General features: G+C 41.5%; 1 protein-coding gene across 1 annotated transcript in view; it reads right to left on the minus strand.

Moving 5' to 3' along the window:
• The window catches only part of LOC122558255 (hepatocyte nuclear factor 4-beta-like), a 71,977-nt gene extending 65,476 nt beyond the window's left edge, over window positions 1–6,501 (minus strand). Inside the window, exon 1 of the mRNA XM_043706633.2 lies at window positions 6,156–6,501. Within this exon, the coding sequence (XP_043562568.1) occupies window positions 6,156–6,270 (115 nt within the window). The 5' untranslated portion in view covers window positions 6,271–6,501. The remainder of the gene's footprint in view (window positions 1–6,155) is intronic.
• Between the last annotated feature and the right edge of the window lie 12,803 nt (window positions 6,502–19,304).

Raw genomic sequence — 19,304 nt, forward strand, 5'->3', positions numbered from 1 at the left:
TACACAAACGGGCGGCATGATGGCACAATGGTTAGCACTGCTGCCTCACAGGGCCAGAGACCCAGGTTCAATTCCCTCCTCAGGCAACTGTCTGTGTGGAGTTTGCACATTCTCCCTGTGTCTCCGGGTTTTCTCCGGGTGCTCCGGTTTTATCCCACAGTCCAAAAATGTGCAGGTTAGGTGAATTGGCCATGCTAAATTGCCCGTAGTGTTAGGTGAAGGGGTAAATGTAGGGGAATGGGTCTGGGTGGGTTGCTCTTCGGAGGGTCAGTGTGGACTTGTTGGGCCGAAGGGCCTGTTTCCACACTGTAGGTAATCTAATCTAAATAACCTAAACATTAGGCATGCAGTTTCAATGAATGGAAGGGAATCAGAAAGTTTGTCAATCAAATCTGGAGTCAGACAGAACTACCCTCTCTACTCTGTGCCACTTGTATGTTGTATAGAACCATTTGCTGAGTTCATCATGAGACATCTGGCTTAAGATATCCCAGGCAGTAAATCTAAGCCTCCCTCTGCACAGATTATGATGCTGTTTATTGCACAGACCCATAAGCACCTGTGACCAGCTTGTAAACTGGAAGGAGTGTATCACCAAGTTCAGGCAGATCTTGGACATGTGGGAGCTTCTCTCTTCTCTCATTTGCAGGTAAGAACCTGGTCACCAGGACAGAGATGCTCTCGGTGTTACTGAATGTAATGCAGGTCAGGCCCATTCCAAGACTGTGTGCAGGAGTGACCCAAGCCACCATTTACTTATCTAAAAGTCAAAGCTGGATTGTGCTGTCAGATGTATCAAAGTGTCTGACTGTTGATATTAAAGTAGAAAATGTCATTTTGTGCTGAGGTTTTAATTGTGCTTATTGTTTCAAGAGATATGCCTGGCCACAATACTGAGGAATGCTCTAAGTAGTTGGTTGCTACTGTATTATTTGTTCTCCATGGAACGGTTTGAACAGAAAATACCTTTAACCTCAAGTCCATCAGATAGCAGTCAACACATAACATTCTCAAGATCCGACATGAATAAAGGAATGAGTGATCCGCAGACTGTCAAAGTCATTTGGCAGGATGCCTCATTGATGAAAGTTTCAAACAAGCATCAGGACATAACTTCAGATATCGTTCTAAAGATTTGTAACAGATTAGAAACGTTATCTCTGGTTTTACCTTCACAGCTGCTGCCAGGCCTGTTAGAGTTTCTCCAGCAATTTGTATCAGACTTTCTGCATCTGCATCATTTTGCTTTAATCTAAGACATAACTTGGCTAGTGGGGAGAGAGCACTCCCCATCAGTTTCTTGATGCACACCCAAATCTTTTGTCTCACTGAATCCAACTTTGGGATAGCCTGTGGTGAAGATACCATTCCATTGCATATCATCTTCTGAAATATGACTTTGCACAGGACATCTGGAGAGGGATACTGTGGTTTGCACAAGGTTCATCCTGAGCAGTTCTATGATACAGGACACTGCTCCCAGGGATGCACACTGAAAAATATCAACTGAGCCTAGAGGACCACAACTCAATGAAAAGCTCTCTGTATCTCCCTGAATCTTGCTGCACTTCCAGTGCAAACAGTTGTCATCAACTGAGTATTACAGACTTCCAAGTTCATGGACTAAGTATGAAAGGACAGTCTAAAGCTTGGGGTAGCCACCCAAAATATGGCATGGGGAAAGACACTGGCTAAGGCCTTTTCATCATCATTTATCAAGGTGCTGGTGACTTCTTGAACTCCTTGGGCTGTCAGTTTGTCAGTGACTGTATGTAATACATGTCCAAAATATAAATTACAATTAATTTGAGGCCATCTAAGCATATAAAATGCACAAGAGAGAAGAGTTGCAATTTATTGAATTTTCTATAATTTGAAATGACTTGGAATGCTCTTTCAGTTATATTATGAATTAAGTATAGTTTATAAAAATAAAGAATGTTTTGCCAGTGAGTTTTCCATGACTGAATGCTGCAGCCTGGCACATTCTCATGCTCAGGACTACATGTAAAGTGGTGCACTAAAGCTTGGGGAAGCTTCAACAAAGAGCAGTCAATAAAAGGATTTTGTCCAGTCTTCGTTCACCTGCCATAGTATAGCAAAGGATAGAAAACCATGTAAAACCTCTCATGAGGCATCTCTATTATGGAAAGTACTTTGCAAATACTATGGGTAATTGCAATTGTATTTAGGCATCTCAGAATATGACATGCTGATATTACAAGAGCTTAAACTGTATTTCACTTTTGATAATATCCAATCCAAGCTGTTATAAAATATTGGGTTTTTTTCAGCATAAAGTATATACTTGGGAACAAAATGCTTTACCTGGTTAAGTGGCCTACAAAAATCCATAAAGGAACTGAGGCAGACTACTCAAAGAATATTCCAGCTGGGATTACCTTTCCTACCCCCAGACTCAATGTCCTGACTCGCTCAATGTAGCGAGTTCCTGTTCTGTCCATCCAGTGATCTACACTGCAGTATCAGACTATACCTGCATCCCACTTGATAAATGTAAACAAGACCAGAAGCCAAATTTCACTCACGCCTCAGACAGTCTTCACTTTGATTTTCCTTTGATGTGCATAGGTTGTTTATTGCAACGTGCAATGAATTCCAGATCTGTGGCCACACATGTGTGTAGCAAAGAGGGAACATTGATCTCACACCAACATAGGTCAAAGTGGGGTGCCTGGCTGTGTGATTTGCTTCATATTTGTGACCAGGTCATTCATAAAACTCAAATATGCCCCATTGATGATTGCGGCATGCTAATTTTATTATATATCTCTGTATTTATAATTTATACTAGGTAATTTATTTTGTTTGTACAGAAGCAGGTTTTTTTTTCAAGTCCGCATATTTTCCATAAATAGCCAATGAATCAAACCAGGCTGGAGTAGAAAGAATTTTTTAAAAATTGACTGCAAAGATTTTATAGTGCTCTATGTACAAGGATCATGTTCCCTTACAATAATGGTAATGATTGAGGCCATAGTTATATGCAGATTTGATGCCAATATTACTCATACAAAGTAAAGAGAACGAATTCAAAGATCCTACCATATTTACTTGTTGCAGGTAAAACATACGTAATATTAAAGTGTACTTAGTGCAACATTTAGCACCAAGTGACACAAAATATGAAGCTTGAAAGGGTTCAGAAAGGATTTACAAGGATGTTGCCACGGTTGGAGGATTTGAGCTACAGGGAAAGGCTGAGTAGGCTGGGCTGTTTTCCCTAGAGTGTCAGAGGCTGAGGAGTGACCTTATAGAGGTTTATAAAATCATGAGGGGCATGGATAGGGTAAATAGACAAGGTATTTTCCCTGGGGTGGGGGAGTCCAGATCTAGAGGGCATAGGTTTAGGGTGAGAGGGGAAGATATAAAAGAGACCTAAGGGGCAGCTTTTTTACACAGAGGGTGGTGCGTGTACGGAATGAGTTGCCAGAGGAGGTGGTGGAGGCTGGTACAATTACAACATTTAAAAGGCATCCGGATGGGTATATGAATTGGAGAGTTTGGAGGGATATAGACCAAATGTTGGCATTTGGTACCAGATTAGATTAGGATATCTGGTCGGCATGGACGAGTTGGACTGAAGGGTCTGTTTCCATGCTGTACATCTCTATGACTCTATGATTTTATAAGTCAGCATCCTGCAATTTGGCAATCTCATTCAAAATGGAATAAGCCTTGTTTGCTCAATAGCAATTATAATTTATACTGTGGTTTTAATACAATAGAACTTCCAAAGATCATTCACTGCATCATGATGTGAAGTATGATTCCGAGCCACCTCACAAAAATTACAGAATTATTAGGGCTTAGAAGGTCATTTAGCCCATTGTCACAGAGTCATGGAATCATAGAGGTGTACAGAATGGAAACAGACCTCTTGGTCCAACTCTTCCATGCCGATCCAATTTACTAAATAAACCTAGTCCCATTTGCCAACATTTGACCCAGATCCCTACAAATCTTTCCGATTCATATACCCATCCAGATGCCTTTTGAATGTCATTATTGCACCAGTCTCCATCACCTGCTGTGGCAGCTCATTCCATACACGCACCACTGTATGAAACAATTGCCCATTAGGTCCCTTTTAAATCTTTCCCCTCTCACCCTAAATCTATGCCCTCTGGTTTTGAACCCTCCCATGCTACGGAAACCACCTTGACTACTCAACATATACATGCTCCTCATGATTTTATAAACTTCTATAAGCCTCAGGGAAAATAGCTGCAGCCTATTCAGCCTCTTCCTATAGCTCAAACCCTCCAACCCTCGCAACATCCTTGTAAAAATTTCTCAACCCTTTCAAGTTGCACAACATCCTTCCTATAGCAGGGAAACCAGAATTGAGCACAGTATTCCAAAAGTGGCCTAATCAATGTACTGTACAGCCACAACATAACCTCACAACTCCTATCCTCCATGTGATAACAATTTACGCCCTGAATTAGATGAGTGCCAGTGTCTTGGAGGGCTGTGTAACTGGTAGAGACTTCAGAAATAAGATGTGTGTTGAATAGTCAAGTTTTAAGTTAGTAGCATCATAGAAAGTGGATTTCAGTGAAAGGAAGGAGATTGGATCAGTGTTGGGCAATGTAATGGCGCTAGAAGCTGGCAGCTTTGATGGTAACATGAATCTGTAGTCAGAAGCTAATCCTGAGCTCAAAGATAATACTGAAGTTGCAAACAGGCTGCCACATCCTCAGTATCGGGGGACAAATGGTGGCTTGAGAATTGAGTTTGTCACAGGGACCAAAGGTAACTTGACTTGCCCAATATTTAGTTGGACAAAATTTCTGTTCTACTGGATGTTGGATTCTGGTAATTTGGCAAAAATGGAAGGGTTGGAAGAAAGGGATGTGAGAGGTAGTGATGAGATTGAACTGGGCATCACCTTGTGAAATTGTGAAAATGTAAAATTATGTGTTTGGATGAAGTTGCCAGACACTACTAGCATGCAGAAAGAAAACTGGAGGGGAGCAAAGATAATTTTTTTTTGAGGGACATCCCAGTCAGCAGTTAGGTAATGAAGAGAGAAGCATTACAAGTGACTATCTGGTAAAATTGGTAAGCAGGTGAATGTAGTCTCATCCAGCTCGATAACAAAGGAGAGGAGTTGGAGAAGGATGGTGTGTAAATAGCTGAAAACATAGAGAAGAACGAGAAAGAATAGTTTACATTTGACACAGTCATACAGGATGTCATTGACTTTGATAAGAGCCGTTTGTATACGATGGTTGGGGCAGAAACCTGATTGGAGGGATTGGAACTAGGGATTTCTGGGACAGGTCGGCAAGGATTTGGGAGGTGATAATAGATTCATGGACTTTGGAGAGGAAACATTGGGCAGGGTCAAGGGGCTTTTTATTACAGTGCCATTTTTAGATTATAAAGGAAAAACAGTTGAGTAGTTGTTAATTAACATTTTGACCGACTTCCAATTGTCCTTAGTTATTGTATGATGTTGAATTATGAAATGATACATTTAACAATCTGATTTCAACACAAGTACTGCTGAAATTTGGTTAAACTTTAACTACAAATTAAATAAACCTCTAGTGACCCAGATACCATTAGCCTTTAAAGTTGGGCTGCGAATTCCTATAAATTTTTCAAAATGCTTTAATATTTTTATGTATTCCTTGTTTTACATGAAAAGGAAACAAAGAACGAAAACATGTTTTTGACAAATATGTTTTTTGATTTGTTTTTTAACCATGCCTTTTTTCTGCTATCACTAAATCAATAGACTGACATAAGTGCAAACCTCATGACAATTCAATGACAGCTAAAGACTCAGCAATGTATTTTAGTTGTTTTTAATGCAATGATAGTTTGTTCATATTCACCCTATAAATTGATGGAGTTATAAATATTAAATTTACTTATTATGTGACACAATTGAAATCCTCTGAGTTTTGTAATTCAGTTTTCATTTTGTTGCTGTCTTTCCAATTGGAATTTGGATTTGTGACAAACATTTAGTAATTTTTTTTTGATTTTTTAGTGGTTTATTTTAAAAGCAGAAGAATTATTAGAATTAGCTAAGTTATTATTCTAGTTAAAGCACACCAACACAAATACATCAAACTCCTCCATTAAACAAACAAGTTCACCTATCCATCAAAACTCACCGTTATTTGGTGGCAGTACTTTCAGGCTATCAAACTCAAGCATGGTATAAGACGAATCCAGCGTTTCGGTGTAATCAGGCCTACTCATATCCATCATGGGTTCACAAAGCTTCATTATTATGATCTGACAACGAAGTCATAAGTCAGCGGTCGCAGCTTCAAATAATTAGGGAAGGAATATGACAAGCAGTGTGCCTGTCAACTCTTCACCAACTGCAGAAGACTCCCAAAAAATTCCCTACATGTTCATTGAGGTTCTGGAAGACTAACCCACTGGCACTCCCAATACCGTCTTTCTCATAGTATGAGCATACGACACTGATAAGGCCTTGAATCTATCTAGATACCCAACATCCCTGTTTTCATGCAATCTGCTTATCTGTGTTACTGTGTACACAACATAAAAAGTGTAATACCTTATTGGTTTTTGTGGAGCCACCCATGCAATTTATTCCTGAACAACCAATAACATTATGGCATAATGCTGTTGAACAGAACAATATATTTTTTAAGTGCAGACCATGATTTCAAATGTTATCTGCCAAGACTGCTTAATCTCTTGATATATTAAAATAGTAAAAAAGCAGCATTTTCTGCATAGTTACTGTTAAGTCTTAAAGAAGCCATTTGAGTGATCTGAGTGTACAGCAAATCAGACAATTGAGTGTGGTGTTCTGTCTAGTTGTTGTCCAGCCAAACAGAAAACTGTTGGTCCTTTCTGTCAGAAAACCCTGACCGTTCAAGAAGACTCTATTCCATAAATCATCACAGGCCACACATCCTACAGCTTTGTACATAATATCCTGGCAGCAGTCATCATTGATTCATATTGTGTCGGGTTTCTGTTCCGCCCTTGGTTCGAGTTAAGCCTCAGGTCACAGGCTGACTACAGGGCATCAAAGATTACTCCCTTTGGACATGACTCATGATATCTGTCAGGGGATCAGAGATAGCTACAGGACTGACCGACAATGAGTCCCAAATCAACCAGTGTTTTTCTTACTGAACAACTTATTCCAATGACCTTCTATAGGGTTCAGCAGAGTCCCTTACATTTTGCCATACATATGAATAATGTAGACTTAAAGGTCGGGTGCAGAATTAAGAAGTTTAGAGATGATATGGTTCACAGTGATGGAGAAAGCTTTAGATTTGCAGGAAGCTATCAAAGGAATGATCAAATAGGTAGAAAAGTAGCAAATAGAATGCAGAGGAGAAGTGTGAGGTAATGTAGGTGGGGAGAGCAAACAGCCTAACAGATAGTGGGATTTCTGTGATGTATAGAGCAACAGAGGGACCTTTACAGTTCACAGATCTCTGAAAATGATAAAGCAGGCAGCTAAGGTGGTTAATCAGTTGTGCCATAGAATATAGGAGCAGGGAGATTTTGTTAAAACTGTATAAAAGGGTAAAAGACGAAATTGCCAGACTATCAGGGAATATGTGAAATGCTAGTACGGTTGCAGTTAACGTATTGCTTCAAATTTCAGTTGCCACTTACAGGAAGAATGTGATTACACCAAGGAAGTGTTTATAAGTTTCCCAAGGAAGTAGCCAGGAATTGAGATTTTAGCTATGAATGCAGACCGGAATTGTTTTGTTTGGAGTAACAGATGTAGCAAGCAATTTAAATAGATGAGTAGAAAATTATGAGAGGCCAAGATACAACAAATAGAAGGGATCCATTTTCCTTAGCAGAAAGGGCAATAACTAGAAGCATAGATTTCATCTAATTGATAGAAGGATTTAGAGGGGTGTGGAGGACTTTTTTTTTCACTGTAAATTACTGCCTGAAATGGTAGTAACAGCACAGATTGCTTCATTACCTGAGGCGTTGTGAACTGAACACCACGCAATGATCAGCCAACATCCCCACTTCTGACCTTATGATGAAAGGAAGGTTATGGATGAAGAAGCTGAAGGTGGTTGTGCCTCATACATGACTCTACAGAACTCCTGCAGCAATCTGCTGGATCTCAACCATCTTGCTTTGTCTCAGGTCTGACTCCAACCAGTGAAGAGTTTTTCCTTTAATTCCCAATTTTACCACGTCCAATTCGTCTGATGCTCCTTGATGATAATGGCTTTTACTCTCACTTCACCTCTGGTATCTTTGGGGCAGCATGGTGGTTAGTACTGCTGTCTCACAGTGTCAGGGACTCTGGTTCAAGTCTGCCCTCAGGTGACTGTTTGTGTGCAGTTTGCACATTCTCCTGTGTCTGCCTGGGATTCCTCTGGGTGCTCTGGTTTCCTCCCACAGTCCAAAGATGTGCAGTTTAGGTGGTCTGGCCATACTCATTTGCCCATAGTGTCCAGGGATGTGCAGGCTATGAGAATTAGCTATGGGAAATGAAGGGCTACAGAGATAGAAGGGGTGGGTCTGTGTGGGATGCTCTTCGGAGGGTCAGTTTGAATAGGATGGCCTGCTTCCACACTGTAGTGATTCTATGGTTCTGGAACTCAGCTCTTTTATCCATGTTTGCGCTAGTTTGTAATAATGAATGGTGCTAAGTGGTCCTAACAGTGGCAAAAGTGAGGACTGCAGATGCTGGAGATCAGAGTCTAGATTAGAGTGGTGCTGGGAAAGCACAGCAGGTCAGGCAGCATCCGAGGAGCAGGAAAATCGACATTTCAGGCAAAGGCCCTTCATCAGGAATGAAGGCAGGGAGCCGCTGGGGTAAATGGGAGGGGGTGGGGCTGGGGAGAAGGTAGCCAAGAGTACAATAGGTGGATGGAGGTGGGGATAGGTCAGAGAGGAGGGTGGAGAAGATAGGTGGAAAGGAAAATTGGCAGGTAGAATAAGTCATGAGGATGGTGCGGAGCTGGAAGGTTGGAACTAGGTAAGGTGGGGGAAGGGGAAATGAGGAAACTGGTGAAGCCCACATTGATGCCCAGGGGTTGAAGTGTTCTGAGGCGGAAAATGAGGCGTTCTTCCTCCTCCTGGTGGAGGAGGACCAGGACCAGCCAATCTTCCATCCCACCTACCTACTCCACCCTCCTCTCTGACCTATCACCTTCATCCCCACCTCTATCCATCTATTGTACTCTTGGCTACCTTCTCTTCAGCCCACCCCCTCCTATTTGTCTCTCCATCCCGGAGGTTCCCTGCCTTCATTCCTGTTGAAGAGCTTTTGCCCGAAACATCGATTTCCCTGCTCCTCAGATGCTGCCTGACCTGCTGTGCTTTCCCAGTACCACTCTAATCTAGAACTCTTGGTGAAACAGTGTTAACTTTCACCTATAATATGCCAAAGAAAGAAAGGCTGTAATGAATTGTGATTTTGGTGGGAATGATGTAAGTGAGAGGTATAGCTAGTAGGATGGTCGACTGTGAGTTCAGGAGCAGCAAAATGGGAAAATTCAGAGAAAGTTATTGATAAAATAAAGACACAAAAGATTAGATTGAATTCGAGAAATTACTGAATGTGTATGATGAAAGATGAATCAGCGAAAAGGATGCAGAGTTTCTTTATGCAACCTGAAGATGAAATACTTTAAGCCAAGATGACTCAAAATGTCTTGGTTTGCAATCCCAACATAAAGGGACAATGTTTGGTGATGCCTTCCATTGCGGACTCCATTACAGCTTGGATAGGATTCAACTTAATTCACGTGTGATAGGAAGGTCCAAGTGCTGTTATGACCATATCCCTGGCCAAATCCCACGGAATCTAGTTTTACTACTTCATTATTTGGATGGAAATTGAATTTTCCACTTCAACCTTTCAAATGCCTCCTTCAAATGCCAGAAAAAAAGATGATGGATCTTCTCATTTCTTTCAGAATGAATTGCACATTTTGCGCTGGCTGCATGTGAAGTACCAATCACCACAATGATGTTTGAATTGAAAATAAGTTCAGGAGAGGGATTTCACGGTTGACACAATCCACTGTCCCTACTCTGCCATCTGTTTTGATTCTAATTGATTTGTAATGGGTGAGTAGAGAGTTTGCCCTTCACAAAGCATTGAGGTAGCCCTTGAAAGTTGGGTGTTCTTGGTTTTTCTAGCTACCTCATCACTTTGTTCCCGAGTTAGAACAGGAAACGTGTGGAAGCTTCACAGAGATTCAGTCTGTAATATTTATCAGATTGATAATGTTTATATAAAGTATTCCTTATCTGTGCCTTATTTGCATAGTCAACATTGTATTCTTATTCTGCTTTGCATTTTCTGATGAACATTATAAAATTAAATAGTCTATTTCTAGCAAATAAAAGCTTTTTGTTTTATAACTAGTATTTGAAGTGGTTATTTACAGGTAAAGCCATATTTCCTGTATAAAAGTACATAGGAATTCCTTAATGGAACTAATTATTTGCTTTACTATAACCAAAGGAAGGTGATACATTAAAGTGAGTGATTCCAGCCAATAATCTTACATGCAATCAAACCAAGTCAGCACCTTATCCTGTGGTATATTTGCTGCCAGCAACATCTTACAATTGCAATGGCAGCATTTTTGCTTTTCTTTATTTTTGGTTGTGGACTGAAGTGGGGAAAGAAAATGTTTTAAAACCAAGGACTGCAGAGGAAATGCCACACTTTTGAGAACAAGTTACTGGTACTCGTCGTCAGTTGTGTTTACACTTTTGTTTTTCCATCATTAGGGGAAAATCAGATTAGGCAGCACAGCACCTGGGGGTGTGTGTGCAGACTGAGGTCTGAACAGTAACCGATTACTGATTGGTTTATGCAATTATGACTAGTTGTGAATGCCAGAAGTCATCAGCATGACTATAGTTCTCTGACTGGCTAGTTGACAGGTGAACAGCTTGAGGGTTCACAATAGAAGGGAAGAACCTTCTAGACTGCTAGAAGATCAGCTTATGTGTCTCAATTTCTCTGGAAGAAAAGTAGCTGATGCCTGAAGCTAAATATTTTCTCCCATCAGTTGCTGTAAGCTGGGCCTTTAACCAGTAACGCAGAGACTTTGCAATTAGTGTACCAATTGCTCAGTGACTCTATGAAGAAATGAAAGAACATGGAGAAAAGGGACCAAAGAACAACTACTTTATCCATTTTCTAATCTAATAGTGAACTTATATTTATTCCTCAATTGAGTCTGGTGTGTGTCTGCTGCACTAAAATTAGACTTTGGTCATATGCCTGCTGAATCTCTTCATCCTTGTGTGCTATATTAAGTGAGGTAGATAAATACACATTGTATAATCTGATCCTATTATCAGATATCAGGTAATTCTGATTTTGGATGGATTAAAACCTGACTTATTGTTCAGTGGATCATTGTTTACACCCTTTGTCCCCTGACATTAGGTTCTGGAGGAATATAGTTTCATGGAAGGTTTCTGTTGTCATAAGTGACCATTCTTGCATGATTCTGGACAGTGTTTACAGACAGATTGTTCATCACTTTGGGGCATCAAGACTAAGTCCAATCTGATCCTCAGCAGCAACAACTTGCACAATTTAAATCACACCTTACATGTAGTAAAATGACCTGAGACACTTCACAGGAGCATTACCAAATAAAATTTGACACCCAACCACATAACATAATGACACTGGACAAATATTTGGTCAAAAAGGGAGATGTTAAGCAGTACTTTGAACAGTAAAGAAAGGTTAGAAAGCTTTGGCATGGGGTTTCTAGAGCTTTGACACCTCAACTGCCTATGGAGAAAGTAAGGACTGCAGGTGCTGGAGATCAGAGTCAAAAGGTGTGACTCTGGAGGAGTGCAGCTGGTCAGGCAGCATCCGGGGAGTGGGAAGGTTGCCATTTTGAGCATAAGCTCTTCTTCATTCCTGGTGAGGGGCTTGTGCTTGAAGCAGCAGCTCTCCTGCTAATCAGTGCTGCCTGACTAGATGTGCTTTTTGAGCACTACACTTTTTGACTCTGCCAATGGAGAAGTGAAACAAGTCGGGTAAGTACAAGAGTTGAAAAGTGTGGTGCTGGAAAAGCGCAGCAGGCCAGGCAGCATTGCAGAATGTTTCAGGGAACACCTCTGGGACATCCGCACCAACCAATCCAACTGCCCCATAGCTGAACACTTTAACTCCCCCTCCCACTCCAACAAGGACATGCAGATCCTTGGCCTCCTCCATCACCCTGGCCACACGACGCCTGGAGGAAGAGCGCCTCATCTTCTGCCTAGGAACCCTCCAACCACACGGGATGAATGCAGATTTCTCCAGCTTCGTCATTTCCCCTCCCCCCACCTTATCTCGGTCCCAACCCCCGGATTCAGCACCGCACCCTTGACCTGCAATCTTCTTCCCGACCTCTCCACCCTCACCCCCTCTCCGGCCTATCACCCTCACCTCCTTCCACCTATCGCATTCCCAGCGCCCCTCCCCCAAACTCCCCCGCCTTTTATCTCAGCCTGCTTGGCACACCAGCCTCATTCGTGAAGAAGGGCTTATGCCCGAAATGTCGATTCTCCTGCTCCTCAGTTGCTGCCTGGCCTGCTGCGCTTTTCCAGGACTACACTTTTCAACTCTGGTCTCCAGCATCTGCAGTCCTCACTTTCTCCTCGGGTAGGTACAAGAGGCCACAATCCATTCTCTTCAACAGCAGTCACTTATAAATAATTAAGTATAACAAATGACTGTTGCAGCCATTTAAGGTTCCAAATGGTGTCCGAGCTGACTATAAAGTCCTCTACGATACAAGCTCATGTTTTTATCCTATAACTCATTGGGCAAGACTCATACCCTAACCATCAGCAGGGAGAGCAGACTTTAATTTTCTTGAGCTGCCTTCAATTCTTTGAGATTCCCTTCTCGGTCTTTTTGGACTTGGTGTACCATAGAACCCACAATCTCACTGATCTTGATCAGGTGGGCCAATGAGCTGAAGGGTGGCAGGTGGAGTTTAATTTAGATAAATACGTATTTTGGGAAAGCAAATCTTAGCAGGACGTATACACTTAATGGTAAGGTCCTTGGGAGTATTGCTGAACAAAGAGACTTTGGAGTGCAGGTTCATAGCTCCTTGAAAGTAGAGTCACAGGTAAATAGGATAGTGAAGAAGGCGTTTGGTATGCTTTCCCTTATTAGTAGAGTATTGAGTACAAGTGTTGGGAGGCCATGTTGCAGCTGTACAGGACAATGGTTTGGCCACTTTTGGAATACTGTGTGCAATTCTGGTCTCCTCTACTTGAGAGGGTTCAGAGGAGATTTACAAGGATGTTGCCAGGGTTGGAGATTTTGACTATAGGGAGAGGTTGAACAGGCTAGGACAGTTTTTCCTGGAGCATTGGAGGCTGAGGGTTGACCTGATAGAGGTTTATAAAATCATGAGGGGCATGGATAGGATAAATAGACAAAGTCTTTTCCCTGGGGTGGAGGAGTCCAGAACTAGAGGGCATAAGTTTTGTGTGAGAGGAGAAAGATATAAAAGAGACATAAGGGGCAATGTTTTCATGCAAAGGGTAGTACGTGTATGGAATGAGCTGCCACAAGAAGTGGTGGAGGCTATTACAATTGTAACATTTAAAAGGCATTTGGATGGGTATATGAATAGGAAGGGTTTGGAGGGATATGGGCTGGGTGCTGGCAGGTAGGATTAGATTGGGTTGGGATATCTGTTTGGATGGACAAGTTGGAGCGAAGGGTCTGTTTCCATGCTGTATACCTCTATGACTATGACTCTATAACAAAAGGTCATGGGATGCAAAACAATCACCTCCTTGAACCCTGTTGATTTGTGCTATTGAACCATGATTCCCAGTTTGTTTTCCTTATACCCATAACACCAGCGTTTTTATTGATAGTCTGTGCATGCATCTGTGTCGGGATTTAAAAGGGGTTTAGGGCTTCAACTCGATTGAAATTGAGCAGAATCAGAAAAGATTTTATAGGTATATTAAGGGCAAAAGGGTAACTAAGCAGAAAATAGGGCCCCTTAAAGATCAACGTGGCCATCTATGTGCAGAACCACAGGGAATGGGTGAGATACAAAATGGTTGGCTAATGTGGTGCCATTATTTAAGAAGGGCACTAAGTTAAAGCCAAGGAACTATAGTCCAGTGAGACTTATGTCAGTAGTGGGAACTCTGAGGGATAGGATTTATATGTATTTGGAAAGGCAAGGACTAAATAGAGATAGTCAACATGGCATTATGTGTGGGAACTCGCATCTCACTAACTCAATTAAGTTGTTTGAAGAGGTGACAAAGAAGATTAATCAAGGCAGAATAGTAGACATTGAATGGATTTCAGCAAAGTAGTCAACAAGATTAGGTAAGGGGTAAATGTAGGGGTATGGGTGGGTTTCGCTTTGGCGGGTCGGTGTGGACTTGTTGGGCCGAAGGGCCTGTTTCCACACTGTAATGTAATCTAAAAAAAAAAGATTCCACATCATAGACTGGTTAATAAGGGTAGATCACATGGGATCAGGGGAGCTAGCCAATTGGATACAAAATTGGCTGCGAAGTAGGAGACAGAGGGTGGTGGTAGAAGGTTGCTTTGCCAACTAGAGGTCTGACGCAGTGGTGTACTACAAGGATCAATGCTGGGTCCACTGCTTTTCAACATTCATGAAAACAATTTGGATTGACATGGACTGTTTGGACAAAAGTGTCAATTTCTGTGTTCTATGACTGTATGAACTCAAAGTAGTTGGTGTTGTGGACAATGAAGAAAATTATCTCAGAGTCCAATGGGACTTTGATTAGATGGGCCAATGGGCCAAGGAGTGTTAGATGAGTTTAATAAATATGGGGTGTGGTATTTTGGTAAGGCAAACTAGGGTAGGATTTATACAGTTAATGGTCAGGCCCTGGGGTGTGTTGCCAAACCAAGCGAGCTGGGGCGGACAAGTGCTTAGTTCCTTGAAAGTGGAGTTGCAGATAGAAAGGTTGGTGAAGGAGGCCTTTAGCATGTTTGCTTTCATTGGTCCGAACATTGAGTACAGGAGCTGGGAGGCCACTTTTAGAAAGCTGTGTACAATTCTGGTTGCCCTTCTATAGGAAAGATGCTGTTAAACTTAAAAGCACACAGGAAAGACTTACAAGGATGTTGTCAGGTTTGAAAGGTTTGAGTAGGCTGAATAGGCTGGGGCTTTTTCCTTCGAGTGTCAGAGGTGAGGGATGATTTTACAGAGGTTTATAAAATTTCACCTTTTTCAAAAAAGAGCCTGAGGTATAACTTTTTGTTCATTCAGAGTGGGATGCATGTACAGATTGAGCTGCTAAAGGAGATAGTGGAGATGAGTACAATTCCAACATTTAAAAGCTGCCTGGATGGGTCCATGAATAGGAAGAGTTTAGAGGAATATGGGCCAAATGCTGGAAAATAGGACTAGGTCAGATTGGGATTATGTTCAGCACAGATACGTTGGACCAAAGGTTCTATTTCCATGCTGTATGACTTGATGACTCGATGACTAGTAAAATTGTATGCGGTTATTTCATAGTTTTAATTGCTTGTGGCTAGAACTTAATTATTAGTGATAAAATCACTCGTGTTACATACAGGAATCTGGTCCATGTTTTCCATTAACCTGATTATATTTGACAGGCAATTTGGGGTTTTGTGAACTTTGATTAAATCATTAACTTTTGCAGTGGCAGTGGGTGATCATGGAGCTTGAGAATCAGTGCACTAGAGGTTTTCAAAATCATGTGTGGGCTGAACAGAGTAGATAGGGAAACGTTGTTCCCACTTGGAAAAGGAAGAACTGAAGGGCATAGATATAAAGTGCAATCATGACGGGTATAGATAAGGTGATTGGAAGGTGTCTTTTCCCTGGGGTGGGAGAGTTCACGACTAGTCGGCATACTTTAAAGGTGAAAGGAGAAAGATTTTAAAAAGACATGACGGGCAATCTTTTTACACAGAGTGGTTCGTGTGTGGAATGAACCTTCAGAGGAAGCGATGGATGAAGGTACAGTTACAATGTTTAAAAGACATTTAGATAAGTTCATGAATATGAAATGTTTGGAGGGATATGGGCAAGCGCAGGTAGGTGGGGCTAGCTTCATTTGAGATTATGGTCAGCATGGACTGGTTGGATCAAAGGGTCCATTTCCATGCTGTATGACTCTAAGCATGGAGCATGTGAGAAATAGGTAGTGATTCAACAAATTTCTCAGCCTTTAGCACTTCTCTGTACTTACAGCAAATACCTGTTTTCTAACACAAAGATCATAGTGAACATTGCACCAAAGTCAGAGTTTAATAACTTTCTATTTGTCAGTTAGATCAATTGATTTACATGGCTGAGAAGAAAAGTAATTCAATTAAAAGTCTTATGTTTGATTAAAGCTTTGCCATTGAACTCAAATAGATTTATGAAATCCTCTTCTCAAACTCCCAACCTGTAATTGCAAATTGTGCACATGACCAATGAGTCGAAAATAGAGCATTACGTTCACCATTGAACTGCATGTGCTAAGTATTAATATTTGCGCAATACATTTTAGAATTTTTTTTTCCCTGAGCATGACCTCACCAATTGATATCAGTTCAAGGTGTATTGGAGGGAGAAGCAAACTCTACTGAAGTTCCAACTATCTTATCTCAAGCTCAATTTGAATGCATACTATTGCCTTTACTCAAGAACTTAGTAGAAGTTTTACAGTGATGATATGATGCCTGCCAACTTGAAGATAAAGATTAATTGACAATGTTACCTTGAGAGCTTGATGAAGAATGCAAAGTTATTCCCAGAAGGCCTTTAACATGGTGCTGCACAGAAAGCTGCTAAAAAAGAGCGCATGGTGTGAGGGGCGAGGTACTGGCATGACTAGAGGATTGGCTGACTGGCAGAGGGCTGAGAGGAGTGATAAAAGGGCATTTTTCAGAATGGCAGCCAGCAACTAGTGGGGTTCTGCAGGGATCAGTGTCGGGAAGGCGACTATTCACATTATACGAGTATGATCTGGATGAGGGAACTGAGAGCATTGTTGTGAAGTTTGCAGATGACACAAAGATAGGTGGAGGGATAACTAGTGTTGAGGATGCAAGGAGGCTGCAGAAGGACTTGGACAATCTCAGCAATTGGGCAAAGAAGTGACAGATGGAATACAATATGGGAAAGTGTAAGAGGTTTTGGTAAGCAGAATAGAGGCATAGATTATTTTTGGAATCTGAATCACAAATAGAATTTGGACTCAGTTCAGGATTCTCTCATGCTTACATGCAGATTCAGTTGACTGTTAGAAAGGCAAATTTAATGTTGGTATTCATTTAAAGTGCAAGTTGAATCCTATGCATGGTCCTCAGTTTGTTAAAAGATCTGTTCAAATCTTTTCCTGACTATTCCAAGCAAGATTCAGCTCCTCAAATCCAAACCGTCACTTTGATTATTTCAGTTTGCAAAAAAGGAATAGGAGCAATTATTTACCTCCGGAACCACTTCAAAATTTGAAAATAATCTAATCTCTATTATAAGCATAATTAAAAATTGACAATTGCCAGACATTCCCTCAGCTGCCATGACTTCAGCAAGTAAATGGATTTTCACTGAAGTTACATCAATGAATGGGGAAATAAGCCTGAAGAAATGTCTGCTTAGTATTTTAACTTGTTCATTACCCTTTGGACAATTATATTCTTATCACAAAGCACTCCTAATATCACTAAACAATAAGCCTAAGGTTCAGTTATGGACCACCTTTGTTTTTATTTCAAAACTATATTCTCTTTGTGTATATACATTGTTACAAAAACAGTTTGATTCTGTAGGGTTGCATGTCAAGTAAACAAACAAAACATTGGGCTTTGACTCTATCAAAAAAATCAAAGACCTCTCTTATACATTAGTTACTCTTATACATTAGTTACATATATTTGAGACAATGGGAGCATCCGATAACTGAACAGACCTCCATTTACCTTCAGCAGGAAGACCTCAATGATTTTTCCCCACTGTGCCTTGGCAGCAGCTGCTCCAAATTTTAGACCAAAAATCAACTTTCACTAAGTTGATAGTCCTCCAGGCGCAGTCGATGTTTGTCTCAGTGTGCGTCCTGGAGAACAGGCCGGAGAGCACTGAGTCCCACATCACAGATCTGCTGGAGATGAACCTTGACAAAAGCCATTGCATCTTCCTCCAGACCTCCTTTGTTAAGGTACATTCCAGAAGGAGATGTGTGACAGTAGCAACCCCTCTGCAGCCACTTCAAGGGCAGCATGTGGTGGCGTAGACCGACCAAGTGTACATGAATGATCTCACAGGATCTCACCAGCCAAGCTTATGATTGTCTTGTTGCTGTTTGGAAAGCTCTGGTAATGAGACATTCTGACAAATTACTTTGACAGTCTGCCCAGGGATCAACACAACAAGATCCACCCTCTCCTTTGACTGCAGGGTCTCAAGGATGATATATGCTGACCACTTAGAACATAGAACATAGAACATAGAACATAGAAGAATACAGCGCAGTACAGGCCCTTCGGCCCTTGATGTTGCGCCGATCCAAGCCCACCTAACCTACACTAGCCCACTATCCTCCATATGCCTATCCAATGCCCGCTTAAATGCCCATAATGAGGGAGAGTCCACCACTGCTACTGGCAGGGCATTCCATGAACTCATGACTCACTGAGTAAAGAACCTACCCCTAACATCTGTCCTATACCTACCCCACCTTAATTTAAAGCTATGCCCCCTTGTAATAGCTGACTCCATACGTGGAAAAAGATTCTCACTGTCGACCCTATCTAAACCCCTAATCATCTTGTACACCTCTATCAAGTCACCCCTAAACCTTCTTTTCTCCAATGAAAACAACCCCAAGTGCCTCAGCCTTTCCTCATACGATCTTTCTACCATACCAGGCAACATCCTGGTAAACCTCCTCTGCACCCGTTCCAGTGCCTCCACATCCTTCCTATAGTATGGCGACCAAAACTGCACACAATACTCCAGATGCGGCCGCACCAGAGTCTTATACAACTGCAACATGACCTCAGTACTCCGGAACTCAATTCCTCTACCAATAAAAGCCAGTACGCCATATGCCTTCTTCACCGCACTATTTACCTGGGTGGCAACTTTCAAAGATTTGTGTACATGGACACCAAGATCCCTCTGCTCATCCACACTACCAAGTATCCGACCGTTAGCCCGTTGATGGATTTGTGGTCAAAGGTCACTTTCTTTGCAAATGTCTGTACGGAGGGCAGGTGATACATAACATTCCATGGCAAAAAGGCCAGTCCCATCTTTTGCAACACCAGG

This window comes from Chiloscyllium plagiosum, unplaced genomic scaffold (assembly GCF_037043375.1).
Source record: "Chiloscyllium plagiosum isolate Xiang-an unplaced genomic scaffold, Cpla_swu_hap1 HiC_scaffold_17, whole genome shotgun sequence".
NCBI classification, from domain to species: domain Eukaryota; kingdom Metazoa; phylum Chordata; class Chondrichthyes; order Orectolobiformes; family Hemiscylliidae; genus Chiloscyllium; species Chiloscyllium plagiosum.